Genomic DNA, 15,965 nt, shown 5'->3' with positions numbered 1-15,965 from the left:
CAAAGCCATGTTCTAACTGATATAAATGGATTAAAAGACTTTTCCAAAATACATTTTATTATTCCAGGCAAAGACAAAAAAAAAAAAAAAATCACAGCAGACCTCTTCATATCACACAATTATTTGATAGTGAGTAGCCAGTCATTGCCCCAGTATTTGTTTCTGTTCATTTAGGACTGAACTGACTATTAGGATTTGTTGCTACAAACTGTTACACAATTTTATCTACTGCCTTTTCTTAGAAATAGGAAATGATGGTATTCTATTAAAAGTTTCATATGTGATTTCTTTTAAGAGGCTATCTATATTTATATTTCTTAGTGTAAGAAATAAAGTAAGACTATATTAAAGAAGAAAGTCAGATGTCATGAAGTGTAACAGTAATGCCTTCAGACATTCTGTTGGAGCTGCCCTTTACTCCCAGACTGCATTACACACAGATGGGAGAGCAAGAGGTGACTGGATAGCCTTGACTCTAAAGCTAATCAGAAACACCCTATACTGGCTTTCAAACTCCAATGAAAAAGGACAGATGACTACTGCAAACTGGACCGGGCAATAATACCTTTTCTTTAATCTGATAAGTTACTGACATAGTCTGGTAACTAGTAAAAAGTAGATATTGCCAGTGGAAAGTAAGATAAACACTCCAATAAGTAATGTGTAATTTCTTGTACATGTAAACAGAATTATTCTAGTTACAGCAGACAGCTAAAAAAAACTTTCAAGCAACTCACCCCTCCGACACACACAACAAGCTGATGAAAATTTTGTTATTTATGTGCTGAGACCTCACTGCTCTCTACGCAGGAATCATCTTTGAATGAGAAAGTACGACTACAAGCCTTTATGAATGTGCAGTCTTCCCTTCTTTACAGACTGTGACATTACTTTAATAAGAGCAGTAATGAAGGCAGCTTATTGTTCCAGATTGCAAGGCAAGATGCATTCTCTTGCCATCTGTATGGCAATTGTCTGGTGTCAAGTGGGCAATGCTCCTTATCTCTCGTCCTGAGTGATCATAATCAGCAGGGAACATCTGCTGATAAGGGGCTATTGAATGTCACCCCATGACTGATAAGAACTACAGCAACCCATTGTGAGATGCTCCGCCCAGAGGGAGGAGCCAAGCATTCCTACACAGATATAACCTGGAAGATTCTGACACACACAGCTCTTCTCCACTGGACTCCCCAGAGGAACAGCAGCTGCTTCTACTTCCACGGATCTGCAGAGGAAGAATGCACCCCTTTCCTACAGGACTGCCCTGCTCCAACAGAACCACGCCTGACACTCCAGGAGGACTGCAGCCCCTTTTCCAACTGGACTGCTACCAACACCCTGACCCACAGGGTGTCAGGTCGTGTTCTGACTCTGACAGTGTTGTTCTAGTGTACAGCATTGTTTTATTTTATCATTTTATTTTTTTCCCTTCCCTATTAAAGAACTGCTATTTTCTGCTCCCATATTTTTTGCCTGAGAGCCCCTTATTCATACCAATTGGGAGGGGTGGGGAGGGTTTGCATTCTCCATTTCAGGGGAGGCTCCTGTCTCCTTTAGCAGGCACCTGTCTTTCCAAACAAGACACTTATAAAAATATATTTAAGACCTTAAAAGACATTTAAGATCTTTAAAAAACTCTACTGTCAATCAATCAGTGTTTCAATATTGAAGATTAGGAATTGCTAGCAACTTCATGTAGGAAGAACTGAAAAGACAGATAAGCTCAGTTTGATATTTTGGGAAAATAAAATAGATAAAAGACCAAACAAACAAAAAAGGACCAAACACAAACAAGCAAAAAAACACGCAGAAACAAATGCCCCCAAAATCTTGCAAAAATTCTCTATTTAAAAAAACTTGCTATAACAACATCAGTGTAAATTATAATTCTCACAATTCATATAAATTCTCCGCATAAATAAGTTAATGCTCTCCACAATCAACAATGAAACTATCTGTTCTCAAGTAGCAAGGTATAAAAAATAATAAGGAAGCTTAAACTTTAAACAAAAGAAAACCCAACCATATCCATTAAATTTTTTAAAAATAATACAGTGGAAAGTTATTTGTTATGTTATAAATTTGTTCCCAATATGCTCAGGCAATCACACTAATATCCCAATTTTCAACAATTTGTTTCTGAATGATATTAAAAGCGGCTCAGTTCCTAACATCAGAATATGTCAAACTCACAAAGCACAAGCCTGTTACTTGCCAATGCAATTCACTATCATCAGGAAGGGATTTAGACTTGCTGATTTTCAGTGTGGCATGCACTGTATGAAATTCTAGAGTTTCCAGCAAAAACAGCACCATATGTCGAGCCGTATACAGTGTACAAGATGCCTATCACCAAATTTTAATTACATTACTTTAATCTGTCTCAGGGTTTTCATGTTCTGTTTTCCTGTATCTGTCCTTGCACAGAAATGGCAAAAAACATCTTCTAAATATTCTGTTTAATATTAATTTAAAAGCAGTGTTAGTAACAGACAAAATAAAACAGCCAAGTAACACCCATCTCACTCTGTACAATATATGTAATGTTTAGGCAAAATCTGATTATCCTCATCATTGTGATACTAATATAGGCTTAAGTGCCAGTCCTCTAAGTAATAGAGTTACTCCTCAGTAAATTCTGGCTTCTATCGTGGTCAATGCTCCAACTATTCATCTTCACAGCAAAGCATCCGCATGAATATCTCCAAGGCTGAATTAAAAGTATTTCTCTACAAACTCTTGAGTGCAGAGCAGCGTTAGGTAACATCTTTATGTACTTTTAAAAGTAAGTTTTAATATTAAAAGCCCTAATTCGCTATTTGCAGCACATAGTGTCAGAGCATTATTTCCAATGTAATAGCTGTTAATAAAAATGAAATAAATAGACTAATGAGACTAGGACGACTACATAACAGTAAGTAATACTTTCTCTTTTATGTGGAATTTCCATTGTATTCCACACAGCTACTTGTTATTCCAGTTAATGGCCCACAACACCACTAGAAAATGAGGTATGCTCTAACAGTGCTAAGAATTATCAAAAAAAAATTAGACCATTACATATATATTATCACCTAGCAGAGATGGCTTGCCTGTTTTGGGTTTACAGGAGAATAAATAACAGTACTGGAGTCCTTTCCTAGTAAAACAGAATTATTTTACTAAGTAGAGGACAAAATATAGTTCATAAGGAGAAGCTCCATGAGAGCAGCCTGTTATAATTGGGTTTCTGAATACAGTCCTTATGTATTTTGCTGTGAATGGGAACTATTTCTCATTACATGCTGGAATTCTGAGAGTGTGAAAATACCACACATCAGCAATTCTTAGTATTGGCTGTGCTTTACAGCATAAACTTCTTGTTGTACAATAAGTGGCATATCATGGCAATAAAACAGTTAATTCCTCCGCACAGAAAAAAGCAAGCTGCTGCTTTGGAAGAGGGAAAAAAACCCTGTGATCTATGAGAAGAAACAAAAACCACAAGAAACAACAATGAAAAATGTTAAATAGGTTTACAAAGTATTAAGTTACAGCAATCTCTGATTTGACTGGCATTTATAATCAACTATGACCACATAATTCATTGTTTTCCTGAGGTAGTACCCACAGCGACACCTACCTACCTGCTCTAGGCACTCTTGGCATCATTCTGACAACCATTCTGATGCTGAACACAACTAAAATATGCTTTGAAATGGCGATGGGAAATCTTCCACTGAATTTGTATATACACACACATTGTTTATATATTGTATCTCTATCTAGTTTCCTAATAATATTATAAATAATTATACAAATATTTATTAATGTCTTAATACAATACCAATTATTACAAACTATAGGAAGTTATATGTATTCTTATTCACATATAAATTTTAATGAAGTGGCGAAATTTCCTTCGTTAAACAGCCTTTTTAATTATGTTTGTTTAAAGAGGTTGTTTAATTCTTCTTATATTTATACACACATTCATCATGCAGATGCATCTTGCTTGTGGTCACACATCCTAAAGGTCACCTAACCCAAGGGAGCTTTAGAACTCAGTATTCCTAAATGCTTTACAGGCCATTGCAATATTATTGAAATTACCCTTATCTGCACCTGTAAGTATTTATAAAATTGAGAATTAAAATGGTCAGTATTCCAAGTAGCCTTAAAGCAATTTCGAATTTCCTTTACTGTCCAGTATCTTAATCCCATATACATGGGATCAAAAACATAAGCCCAAATGGAGTTGCCTAAAACTATGAATTTAAAATAGTAAACATGCCTCTCTAGGGAATTCTAGGAGATATGTTTTTTAAGTGTGTAAGAAGCTATTTGACAAACCATTTAAAGTACAAGAGTTTAAAAATACTAAAACACATTTTCAATAAAGTACTGTGCCTTCACATTTCAATTCATGCATCACTTGCGTGCAATGCAGTACTTAACATTTTTTTGTTCTTTTATATATATAGTAACAGAAATACTAGATATTTTTTATATGTAGTAACTTTCTATACAGTACAGAAACTGTAAATAAACCCAAGGTTTACTTTTCTAACTGCATACAGAGTACTATTGTGAAATTGAGTTAAAACTCAATGTTTTCTGTAAAGCAAAGCAAATAGAAGTTGTTATAACCATGCAAAGTGCTGCCAATGTAGCATTAACAACGGCAGTAATGAAGTATGAGCAGAAATATCTGTATGTGAAAACAAAAGATGAAGAAAGAAAAAAAAATTAAACTACTAGTGTGCACTGAGAGCCAAGGACAGGAGCAGCAGCAGTAAAGAAGTAAACACAGAGAAAATGTGGCTTGTACCAGAATTGTGCTGTGGATGGCTTTTTAGCAGACAACCTGTGATGAGATCAGAAGAGAGATGACTCATGAGCACAAAATAACTGCACTGTGTTAAAATGAAGATGAGAAAAAGGTTACAACACATTTATATGTGCTATTTCACTCCCTTTCAACTGGATGACAGACCATATGAATATCAAAATAAAGGAAATATTGACAATGTTCAGCAGTCCTGCTTTAGATTTCAGGTGGATCAAATAAGGTAGAGCATGAACCCAATATCCCATTTGATGTAAGTGCCCATCCAAAACAGGCACCTGTCAAGAAGAAACCAGAAATCACAGAGACATCAACAGCTAGCATGCCTTGTCTTCTGTGCTGCCAAAACAACATTACCCAGACTAGTTGGACTCTTTATGGTTTAGTATTGTGGCTTTATGTTTTAGAATTTGTGACTGTGAGTGTAGAAATAAAACCTACTTCAGAAGGTACCTGAAAGGAAGACCTCCCCAGGAGGCCTTCCATTCTTCAATAAATAAATCCTGTAAACTGATATGCTCAATAATCCATAATCAAAGGGCTTGAAAAGTATTGCAGATTACAGAGACATGATAGCTGATGTGAAACAGGATGTACCTGAAGAACACAGGATTTTTTTTAATCTAAAGAAAAACAACATTTTTTTAAACACAGACACATTAAATACCCACTGTAGCAAAAACTGCTCTAGGCAAAGTAAAAAGATAAAAAGTGAATAACAATGAATAAAAAGAAGGTGAATACAGAAGTTTTTGCAACTACCAAAACACTTCACTAATTTTTCATGTTTTGTTGTTTTTATTCAGTTTAAAAAATGGGTTTTCTAGTTTAATCTACTTGCTGATTTGATTTCGTACAATACTGATACAAAATATAGTAACACCAAAGCTTAGAACATGTGAAGAGATAAAAATCCAACTGTAGTCTGAAATAAAAGGATACCAGAGCTTCGGTCCTGTTTTACTAAACAGTAGCTCTGAGACAAAAGGAATTTTTAATCACCACCACCTACAAAGGAATCTGACTTTTCTTAATAATCTGGAATCCATGAAGCAAAGAGGGAGGAAGAGACCCATGTGCACCACAGGGGTATGAGCAAGGCAAGGAAGAAGAAATAGGGTCTGTACGTATCTGTGTGTGTACTGCATGAAGGCTGGTGAGGAGAGGGAAAACTTGGACACATGGAGAGAAGGAATCTGTGGGAGGTGTCTGCCTCTTTGAGTGAAATGCCCAACAACAGAAGATGGCACAGGCAGAAGCACAGCCAGTTGCAGAGATACAGGGACAAATCAAAATTAAAGCTGGAAACTTAAGAGGATAAAGTGAGAGAGAAAGCCTAGAGAAGCAGAAAGGAGTCTTGTGTCAAGAGAAAATGCAAGGTAAATAGAAGGTGGCTTCACTAACCAGTAATAATGAGAGGACAACTCATTTGAATAGATAAAAAAAGAGAAAGAATAGAAACAAAGCCAGACAGTCACTATCACTGCAGTTTATCTCTAACTGGAATTTGATGGACCCTTTTTTTGTTGTTGTATTAATTTTGGACAGTGTGCAGTAAAGACTCAGGATGTGACTGCAAGATAGAGCTCAGCTCTGAAATCTGCTCACAAAAGACAGCTAAAGAGAATGTACAACTGATAAAACCAACGGGTGAGATCATGCAAAACTTTATTAAAGTTTAAGGGGCTCTCTAAAGAGAAGCAATTAGGAAAAACACGTGAATCATCTCTATAGAGATCTCACTACCTTCAAAAGTAGAAAAGAGGAAAAACCACCAAAGTAGAAAACACAGCAGTTGAATCACACAGTGCGAAAGTAAAAGTTCAGATATTTCCTAGCATCAATCAGCATTCCAGGCTTGTGCATGAAATCAATGGAACCTCAGAGACAGGAGGTCTAATCTAAGGCGCAAGTAAATCATGATATACATTGTCTTCAGCTGCTCTTAGCATCCGCTCTCCTTTATCCAAGAAGAGAATTAATTTAGCAAAAAGCTCAAGATAACAGGGATATTGTATTTCATATTAATAAAGAAATTATACACATCTCAGTCTCAGAACTGAGTTTTTAGTTATAAATGGGTTTAGTGGCTCCAGTGCAAGTAACATTAGAAATGCATGAAGTCAGTTGTGATTTGGTGCTATTCTCCGAATTATCACTACATGCAGAAAATAAGAGCAATTCCACAAAAGTAATTTAAGATTTGGTAAATTGTATCAGCTCCCCAGCACCACCTATAATGGATCTGTAGGTACTTCTACACTTTATGCCCTGAAGCCCTCCTTTCCAAGAAAAGCCAAAAAATGAGCCTGGTAGGTCAGGAAGACACCACACTTTATTTGCACGTTTTCTACATAACACATGCCGTGGGAGTTAAAAAGGGCTCTAACATTCAGAAAATAGCAATGGGAGTCACATTTCAGAAGAAAGGGAGTGAATAAACTAAGCCAGACCAAAGCCACCTGCAGGTAGAATAGCATCAACAGGGTTCAGAGGTAACCCCACACTTGGGTTAAGAATCATAGTATCCCTTGGGTTGGAAAAGACTTCCAAGATCACCAAGTTCAACTGTCAACCAAACACCACCATGCTCACTAAGCCATAGCTCAAAGTGCTAGGTTTAGTCATTTTATGAGCACTTCCAGGAGTGGTGACTCTTACAGGTATGGCAGAAATGGCCATGCTCACCCTGGGTGTGCCTGGGAGTCACAGCACTTCCCATCCAGCAGTGCTGCACCTGAGCTAACAAAACCTGCCACCCCTGATTTGCTTCTGCATCAGTGGCACAGGCAATTTGCATCCCAAATGATTCAGAACAGACCTCTACCAGCTTAACCAGCTTACCTTAACCAGCTGGAAGGACAGAACTTATGACCTTGCTGAACTCCCTCTTGGAAGCTGGCTGCACATGTCTGGATATAAGCTGAGTACAGCTGAAACCTAATTCTGACAATCTTCCCACTAGATTACTGGATATTTCCATAGCTGTTTACATGTACAGGCAGAGCTCTACCTCTTTCCAGCTGCCAGCATTCAGAACATACCAACATGAATTAGCTAAAACAACAAACACAAACTCACTGTTAAGTTAAAAAGGAAGTTGCTTTTTCAAAAAGCATGTATCTATTATCAGAAAGGAATTCTACAGCGGTAGAATCTTGTACAGAAGGCACACTGGTGCCCCAGTGAAATGCAATGCATCAGTAGGAGAATGAAAAATGTCCATGAACACACTGGGGAGAGGGGGTGAGAATCAGATCAGAGCAGATCACTGCTAGAACAGACCAAATATGGTCTTTGGCCACAGAATGGATCAGGAGGCAAGAGACAACTGCTGGCAAACTGTTTAGAACTGTCTGAAGCAAGGACTTGGTACAGGAATATCATCTAGTTTTCATAATATCATAATATATAATATCCTCATCATGGATCATATTAGCATAATGCATATGCCAGAGGAAGCTATATTAAGACTCAAGAGACAAGACAGACACTTCAATTGCCTACATTTGAATGCCTGACGTAGCAGAAATAAAATTATTCCAAAATAGTTTTGGGGTTTTAATTTTAATTATGTTGGTTATAAAAATGTTTAAATATAGGGAAACCCAAAACAGAGAAAGCAGGCTACCAACCTGAGATTAAACATTTCAGCTTTGAAAAGAAGCAGGTCACAAAACATGTGACTTCAAGCTTCCGTGTACTACCTTGAATCAAGCACTGGAACACACAAAGATGTCTGCATCTACTTTTAATTAGACACATTTTGCAGAGAGAGCTGCTGCAAGCACGATGATGGTGCTTATCTTGCAGACTCTTTGCTGGAGGGACAGAGGCACCATGGAAGATTCTATAAGACAAGCTGCTGAAAAAGCTGCATGAAGTGGTAACTGCACCACAGGATTCCACATCTATCCTCAAAATGCCCCATTCTAGAACTCATATTTCAAGGACATCCCAAGTTCTTACCTCTAAATTAAACTGTCCTTTCAAGACTGAAAATTCAAGTAAATTGAAATTAACATAAAGAAGGAGAAGAAAGAACGTTGCAGCTTAGGATTGCTTTTTTCATCTTATAGATTACATTTGATCTTGATTTGTTCTTCCCCTAAACAAAGAGGAAAAAACATTCAAATCTTTAATTGGACTCCTGCAGTTCCTTTTTGATTACATGGGAGATTGGATGATAAATTATAAGCAAATGAAAATGCAGTTAAATGATCCTGAGTACTGCAATGAATTAAAACACACTTTGTCACCCATGATCTCACTAAAAGAGAAGTTGGGGCCAGAAAGATAACAGTTTAAAAAGGGTAAAAGAGAAGGGAATTTTAGTTTCTTTTCTTTCCTGTTCTTTTTCATGAAAAGATGTTGAGTTCACTCTGAAAAGAAAAGAACAGGAAGCAGTCTCTGTAGCCCCTTCAGCATTTTCCTGATAAATCTTCTCCACGCCCCAACAAAATTCAGCATCCATTTGTCTTAGTTGTCAGTCTGGACTCTGGCAGTATTCCAGGCAGTCTTTTTGATCATCATATAAATTTGCTAAAAATGAGCTGTTACAAAAACTCCTTATGCCCCGTGTGGCATAAAGAGACAATGGCAAATAGTTCTTTCACTGTTCTGAATACCAAAGCAGTTCCTCATAATTATTTCTCTTTCTTCAGTTTTAAGGTCAACAATGCAAGATAAAGCACAGAAATTCCACTGGGACAACAGACACAGAATAAAGAAAAATTAATAAATTAACACAGAAAATATGAGTGTAATGCTCACTTTTTTAGATTGACTTGGCATTACAGAAAAGTAACCTTTTTTCTTACACAGCACTATAAACTCTTACACTAAGTTCTGCTATTTTTTATGTGGGAAACAATCCCTAACAAAGGATTATCGGCATTAGAAAATTCCAGGGGTTGTAAATATGCAGCAATTCCCCCTGAACAGCTTTAAGACTTGTGTTGCACATTTACTACATTACTTTTCAGTCAGGTCAGCCAAGTCTTTAGGACAATACAAACTCACATGGCTCTACACTACCATCAAGCATTTGCCAAGTCTCAACATAGGGAGTTTCTTTCCCCAAAATTCATTAGCAATTCTCATTTTAACTTCCTCTATCTTTCTCAGGATAAACTTCGTACTTAAAGTGTACCACAACAGATTAATAAAATGTTACTGCATTCAGTTATGAAACAGTTCAGTATTCCTATTTTTAGATCAGAAGATACCAGAAAAAAACTCCACCAAATGTGACCTTTGCAACAAACCTTATCAAACCCATCTTAAAGATCATTTCTTTATAAAGCAGTAAATATTAAGAGGAATATTACAAAGAAAATAACCTATAGCAACCTATATGATGTTCAGAGTTGTACAAGATACTAACATGTTGCAACAGTCTGATTTATCTAAGCAGAAGTCTTTTTAACCGTCCTAATATTTTCAAACTAGGAACAACAGTTGTCATAAGTCAGAGAAGAAGGGGAAATCTCTATGGTACATTCTCCATTAACAACAAAATGTTTAAATAGAAAGATAATAATTTCCAAGTAGAGTTGTTTTCTCATTTCTTAGTCTACTAAAAATTTCATAGAAGAAAACCAGGCCACTGTAAAATTCAGGGGGTTTTATTATTACATTAAAAAGTGATCCAGCAACTACAGCGTTGGTCCCTTATAAAGATCCAGGCTGTCTATCCTTTTTACTAGTATTTCAATGTCATGTAGGTAAAAAAGAATAAAATCAATTATTTGCAAGAGTGCCTTAAAGTTATTGCAAATTTATCCATTATGCAACCACGAAAATTTATAAACCATCTGCTTGGCTAGATTCCTTTTTCACAGAAGCTAGCTAGCATAGCTTAAGCCTGCAAATCAGATTTGTGTACAGATCTCAAATTACAAATACATAAAACGTTAATAAGAAAAATAGTAACAGTTTACTGATTCATTTTCTCTGGCTATCTTGGTAATTTTGGGAAGGTGAGTGAAGAAAATGCAGGACAATTTGTTTTGGGTTAAAAAAAAAAAATTATCCTTTAGTAACTCAGCAAATTCCTGAATGTGGTTTTAGGTCACATTTCTTGCATACATGTAACTTTCCATATATACATGAAGGAAATTGCTGCTACATACAATTTAGCTTCTGTTAGTATACAACATGAAACATTTTACTTAGTTATTTCTTCAACAATTAAAAGAACAGCTTATAGAAAGCAATACTAAATCTGAATTCTACAATGAATAAACAGTGTACACATTCTGCTTACAAGATGTTCCTTCCCATTTGCAGAGGAACCTGCAGAAAGACCTGTATGGCAAGACTCAGGAGAGAAGAGACCTGGCCCTCTAAAAACACAGCCAATGGCAGGGAGATCACAGGCATTTTTCTGTATGTGCATCGATTAAAGAGATATATATAACACACACATACATTACATTAAGACTTTTCTCTAATTTCTTGATAGGCAGATTGTGAAAAGGACCAAGTCTTTCCTTCTGTGCTGGAGTAATCTATGATGGACTGACACTGGGAAGACATGTACAGTGAGACCAGTACGGCCAACAGCCAGTTAACAGCAAGTAAAGGATGTTTTTTTCTCACTAATATGTAGTTAGTTGTGTTCACAGACAGGTGAGGTGGGGATCTGAGCAACTTGTTCCAGCAGGAGGTGTCTGCTACCCCTGGCAGGGGGGTTGGAACTGGATGGTCTTCAAGGCCCCTTCCAAACCGAACCATTCCATGATTCTATATATCCATGATATGCTACATTGTTTACTATTTCAGTTAATCCTTCCTACATCACCCATCTTGACATTTCTTTATTACTACAGGACATGTCACTTATGTTAACACCTCCTACGAAAAGGGTCTACTGCAAAGCAAAATTGTCTTTGACAACTTTGTTTCTCTGTTACTTGCTGGCAAAATTTGGGCCATTTTTGCATGGAACAAAGGACGGACACATAATTAAAGATGCATCTGCAACCCTTCTTTACTGTTTTCACTGATGTCTTTATCCATATGCATGGCTTTTAATTCTATTTACACCTGCAACAAAGATATATCTGCAGAGCCAGTTTATAACAGAATCACTAACAGAGTGAGTACAGCACCTCTCTATATAAAGTGCTAAGTTTTAATATACATTTCTAAGACCTGAATAAATTAAGACTCTGATTTGAAATCATAATTTGAAATGCAAAGTAGAATTAGCTGCTATGGAACCACACCACAGGAGTCTCAAAAGACACAGTAGGTGTATAGCCTGTGTGTATTTGGGATATAAAAATGGCAGAAAATTTGCAAGCATTAGACAGAAGTCAGAAAACACAGGAGAAATCCCTTGTTTTATGGAGATGCTTCTAATTTTATCCTCAGGGAAAAAACTGTCAGACATTTATAAATTACATGTGTTCTCAGGCATACATTCACAGAACACAATTCTAAGTTAAAACTTGACATTTTTAGTTATTAAACAGAATGTCAGAGTTAAACTGCTTAAACACCTTCAAGCACAAACACATTTAAGACAAAACAATGAAGATACTGAGGAAGTTTAGTGTCAAGTGGAAGACAAGTTTGCCACTATCTTGTTCCTCAAAGGGCAGCATTAAATACCAAGTCAGAGCACTATTAACTATCATTTTTTGTCATCTCATTCAAACTTGTCACTAGAAAAAGAGAAAAAACACTAACATCAGAATAGGTGCTTCTATACTCATCTAAGTGATTTGACATTTCTCTGTCACCCTTATGTTTCCTGCTGATATGGTGAGTCTTTTGGTGTGCCAAGATGTGAGGGCACATGGGAAAGTGTGGTGGCTTGAAGGCAGTCCCTTCTTTATCTGGGCATGCAGGCAGAGCAGCCAGCACAGCTGGCTTACAGACCATTGAAACAGTGCAACAATTCTCTTTGCAAGAAGCTTCTTTCTGAAGCAAATTCAACCCCAAGAATGTTTGAATTGACTTGAACTGCAAAACAGGCATGAGAATCAGAAGAAAGTTCCAATTTGATTCCTCCTCAATTGCATTAGCATGTTTCAACAACCTGCGCAAGGCTCTGAAAAACGTGAGCCAGAATGATAAAGGTGTCAAAAGATAAGGATTTACTTTTATCTTCAGAGATGTCTGGAGAAGCTGATTACTAAAGTACCCCTTAAAACTGAGGATACTGCTTTCAGTCTCCATTTTAATAAAGTTAATCGTGCATACAAATATAATAATCTAATATTATCTAATTTAATAAAGGCAGAAAACTCCACAAGGTCAAATATTTCATCAGTACTCTCACTCTACAGCTAGTATTCAAGAATTATAAGCAATCTAAGTCTTCCAGAATAAAATGGTTATTAAAGAAGCTTGCTGTATAATTTTGAAGATAAATCCAGTGATATATAAAACAAATACAGTGTTGCATATTAAGCAGTACTAGAGGCTACCAAACCAACACATTTTCCAGCTGCTGAGAAAATCAACAGAGAAGTAAAATTGCCCAAAAGCTGTTATCATTCAAATAATTTGAAATTCACTCCAGCCATTGCTGAATAAAACGAACCCAGTTCCAAAAATAAATCAAAAGCAACCTTAAAAGGAAACAATACATTCTGGTAAAGAAAAAGATGTATATTAATAAAGGTGACCCAAACAACAGTTATTAAAATTGAGACATTACCCAGACATGAAGTTTCTTTAAATACTTCTTAATATTCACTACTGAACTCTATTGTTAAAGGAAATAACACTTTATATCTCATCAGGAGAATAATGAAGCTTCTGTTGTCTTTAAAGGCTACAGTAAAATTCTCAATAGATTTGTGGAGCTCTACCACTCCAAAGATAGTAGAACCCAGCATTTTCAAAGATTTGCAACACAGGTGACTTTTGAGGTCAGTCATAAGAAGGCAGAATAAGACAAATAGAAAACAATACATTTCACATTATGGAAACAATGAAAATTATGGAAATACACTGCAAAAAAAAAAAGGAAAAAACCAATTACCTGGAACAAGTTCCATAACAATATATATAGGCTGCCGTTGAGTGCAAACGCCTATAAGTTTTACAATATTAGGATGATCATATTGTTTGAGTATTCTGCAAAACACACAAGAAGTTTATTATATTAATAAACTTTATTGTACAGGCTGATTAAACATTACAGGAGAATATCTGAAACCTTTAATGTTACTTTAATGGAAGATGTCATTTTCATCAAAGAAAAAATATCATTACTGTTATCAAAATCTATGCTTTGATAGAATCTGTTAGATCAATCAGCACTCTGAACTGAAAATCATAACTGATTCACTAATAAATCAAAAATTATTCTTACTGTAATTTTACCATTTGTCTATGTGACACTTATTTATACATAACTAAAAAATGGCCTGATAGAACCCTTGCATATGATCAGAATTTCAGTGGTAGACCAGAAGCAGAGCTACATCAAAACAGTATGCACAGCTTGCCTGTATGCTTCCCTGCTGCAATGTTCAAAAGAGCACTTGTTCCAATTTTACTTTGAGAGATTAATTAATACAATAAGTTTTAGAAGACTATAAGGACATCAATTTTGATAATTAAATGAACAATTTACATCTTTTGACACAATGCTTTAATAAGAATATTTCCAGCCTAAAACAGCATGCTATGATTTTTAAGTGAAAAGAAGAACAAGAAAAAATTCTACAGAGACCTTGTAACTTAAATGTTCCTTCTGATACTTGCTGACTCAAAGCACCTCCTCTTTTTCCCTTTTTCCCAAGGATAAAGAGTAAAATACTAACCTACACACACATTTAGCGAAAAATAACACATTCCATTATTTCAGACCATTTTTTCCCATTAGTGTTAAGCTGCTTAACAAATGACATATCTCTGCTGTTGCCAAGCTACAAGTTTTTTTAAAGTGTTCAATAGATAGGGTGGCTGATCCTCATTCTATAAATGCAGATAGTATCTTTTATTTTCAAATACTGATCATACTAGCTTGGGAGTGGAAATTAAAACATATGAAGCCTCAAAGCAAGAAGGAGCAAGGTAGTTTAAAAATTATGACATTTATCTCAAGACAGCCCTCTCCCTAGAGTCTCAGAATCTACCTATGTACATCAGCTGATATTCATGCACATTGTGTCATGTCTGTAATTTGGAAAATAAGCATATAATCTCATACTGATTGACACAGTATAAAATACCTCTATTGGAGCAAACTCTTCTTACAAAAAGAAAATTACTGAATGGGGTCTATATCCCACTAAGTAAAGTAATATGGGCACATTTGATCACCTCCACTAGCCATGAATATAAGGCAGGAGTTAGGCCTGATATAATCACACTTAAATTGACAACATCTTCCAGCCTTCTTATCCCAATCTTCATGGCATATCTTAAATGAAACCACTTTAAACAACAAAATTTTATTTTACAGGCATGGCTTGCTTTGTCAACAAGATAGTTTCAGCCAGCAAAAATGCTACTGCATTCACACATTAAAAATGCCAATGTTTAGTTAACAGGGTGACAGCTGTGGAAAGTAGAGGGAGAGAAAAAAAGGAGAAGTTTGACTACTGCTTTTTTTAATTTTTCAAAAGGTCAGGTTTTGGAAATGCATCTGGCAATAAAAACTGAAAAAAACTGCCACAAGTAATTTTAGAAAACCTACCTGGCTTCAGACAGAAATTTTATTTTCAGTTCTTGAGGAAGATCTTCTTTGCAAGTTTTTACAGCAACAGGGGTTTTATCCTTTAATGTTCCTTTATACACCTCACCAAAATTACCCTGAAATCAGGAGAAAAAAGATCATTCTAAGTAAATAAAATCTTAATGAATTGCCAGAAAAAATAATGCAGAGAGCTACTGAAAGTGGACCAGAACTCTGGAATGTGTTTATGAAGCCAAATGAGATTTTCTTTCAGTATCTGCTCTAACCAAAGCCATTCACCCTGACATAGTACATCTATTATATGGACACAGCCTATGAGTTCTGTTTTGACCTTGCTGGAAAGAAGAAAAAGCCACCATTAATTAAGTCATTAATTAGAATTTTCTCATAAAACCTCTTAGTAGCTTCTCAAATCAACTGACATTGACTGTAAACTTTGTTCTTCTTATTCTTCTCCTGCACTTTTTC

General features: G+C 35.9%; 1 protein-coding gene across 4 annotated transcripts in view; it reads right to left on the bottom strand.

Moving 5' to 3' along the window:
- Positions 1–15,965, bottom strand: part of FER (FER tyrosine kinase) — a 145,730-nt gene that overhangs the window by 38,354 nt on the left and 91,411 nt on the right. For all 4 annotated transcript variants that reach the window (XM_084225824.1, XM_084225827.1, XM_084225826.1 and 1 more), the window contains exons 14-15: positions 15,498–15,613; positions 13,833–13,927 (exon numbers count right to left, since the gene is read on the bottom strand). In XM_084225824.1, the coding sequence (XP_084081950.1) occupies positions 13,833–13,927; positions 15,498–15,613 (211 nt within the window). The remainder of the gene's footprint in view (positions 1–13,832; positions 13,928–15,497; positions 15,614–15,965) is intronic.

This window comes from Fringilla coelebs (assembly GCF_963513975.1).
Source record: "Fringilla coelebs genome assembly, chromosome: Z".
NCBI lineage: Eukaryota > Metazoa > Chordata > Aves > Passeriformes > Fringillidae > Fringilla > Fringilla coelebs.
This window is presented reverse-complemented; position numbering and strand designations above follow the sequence as displayed.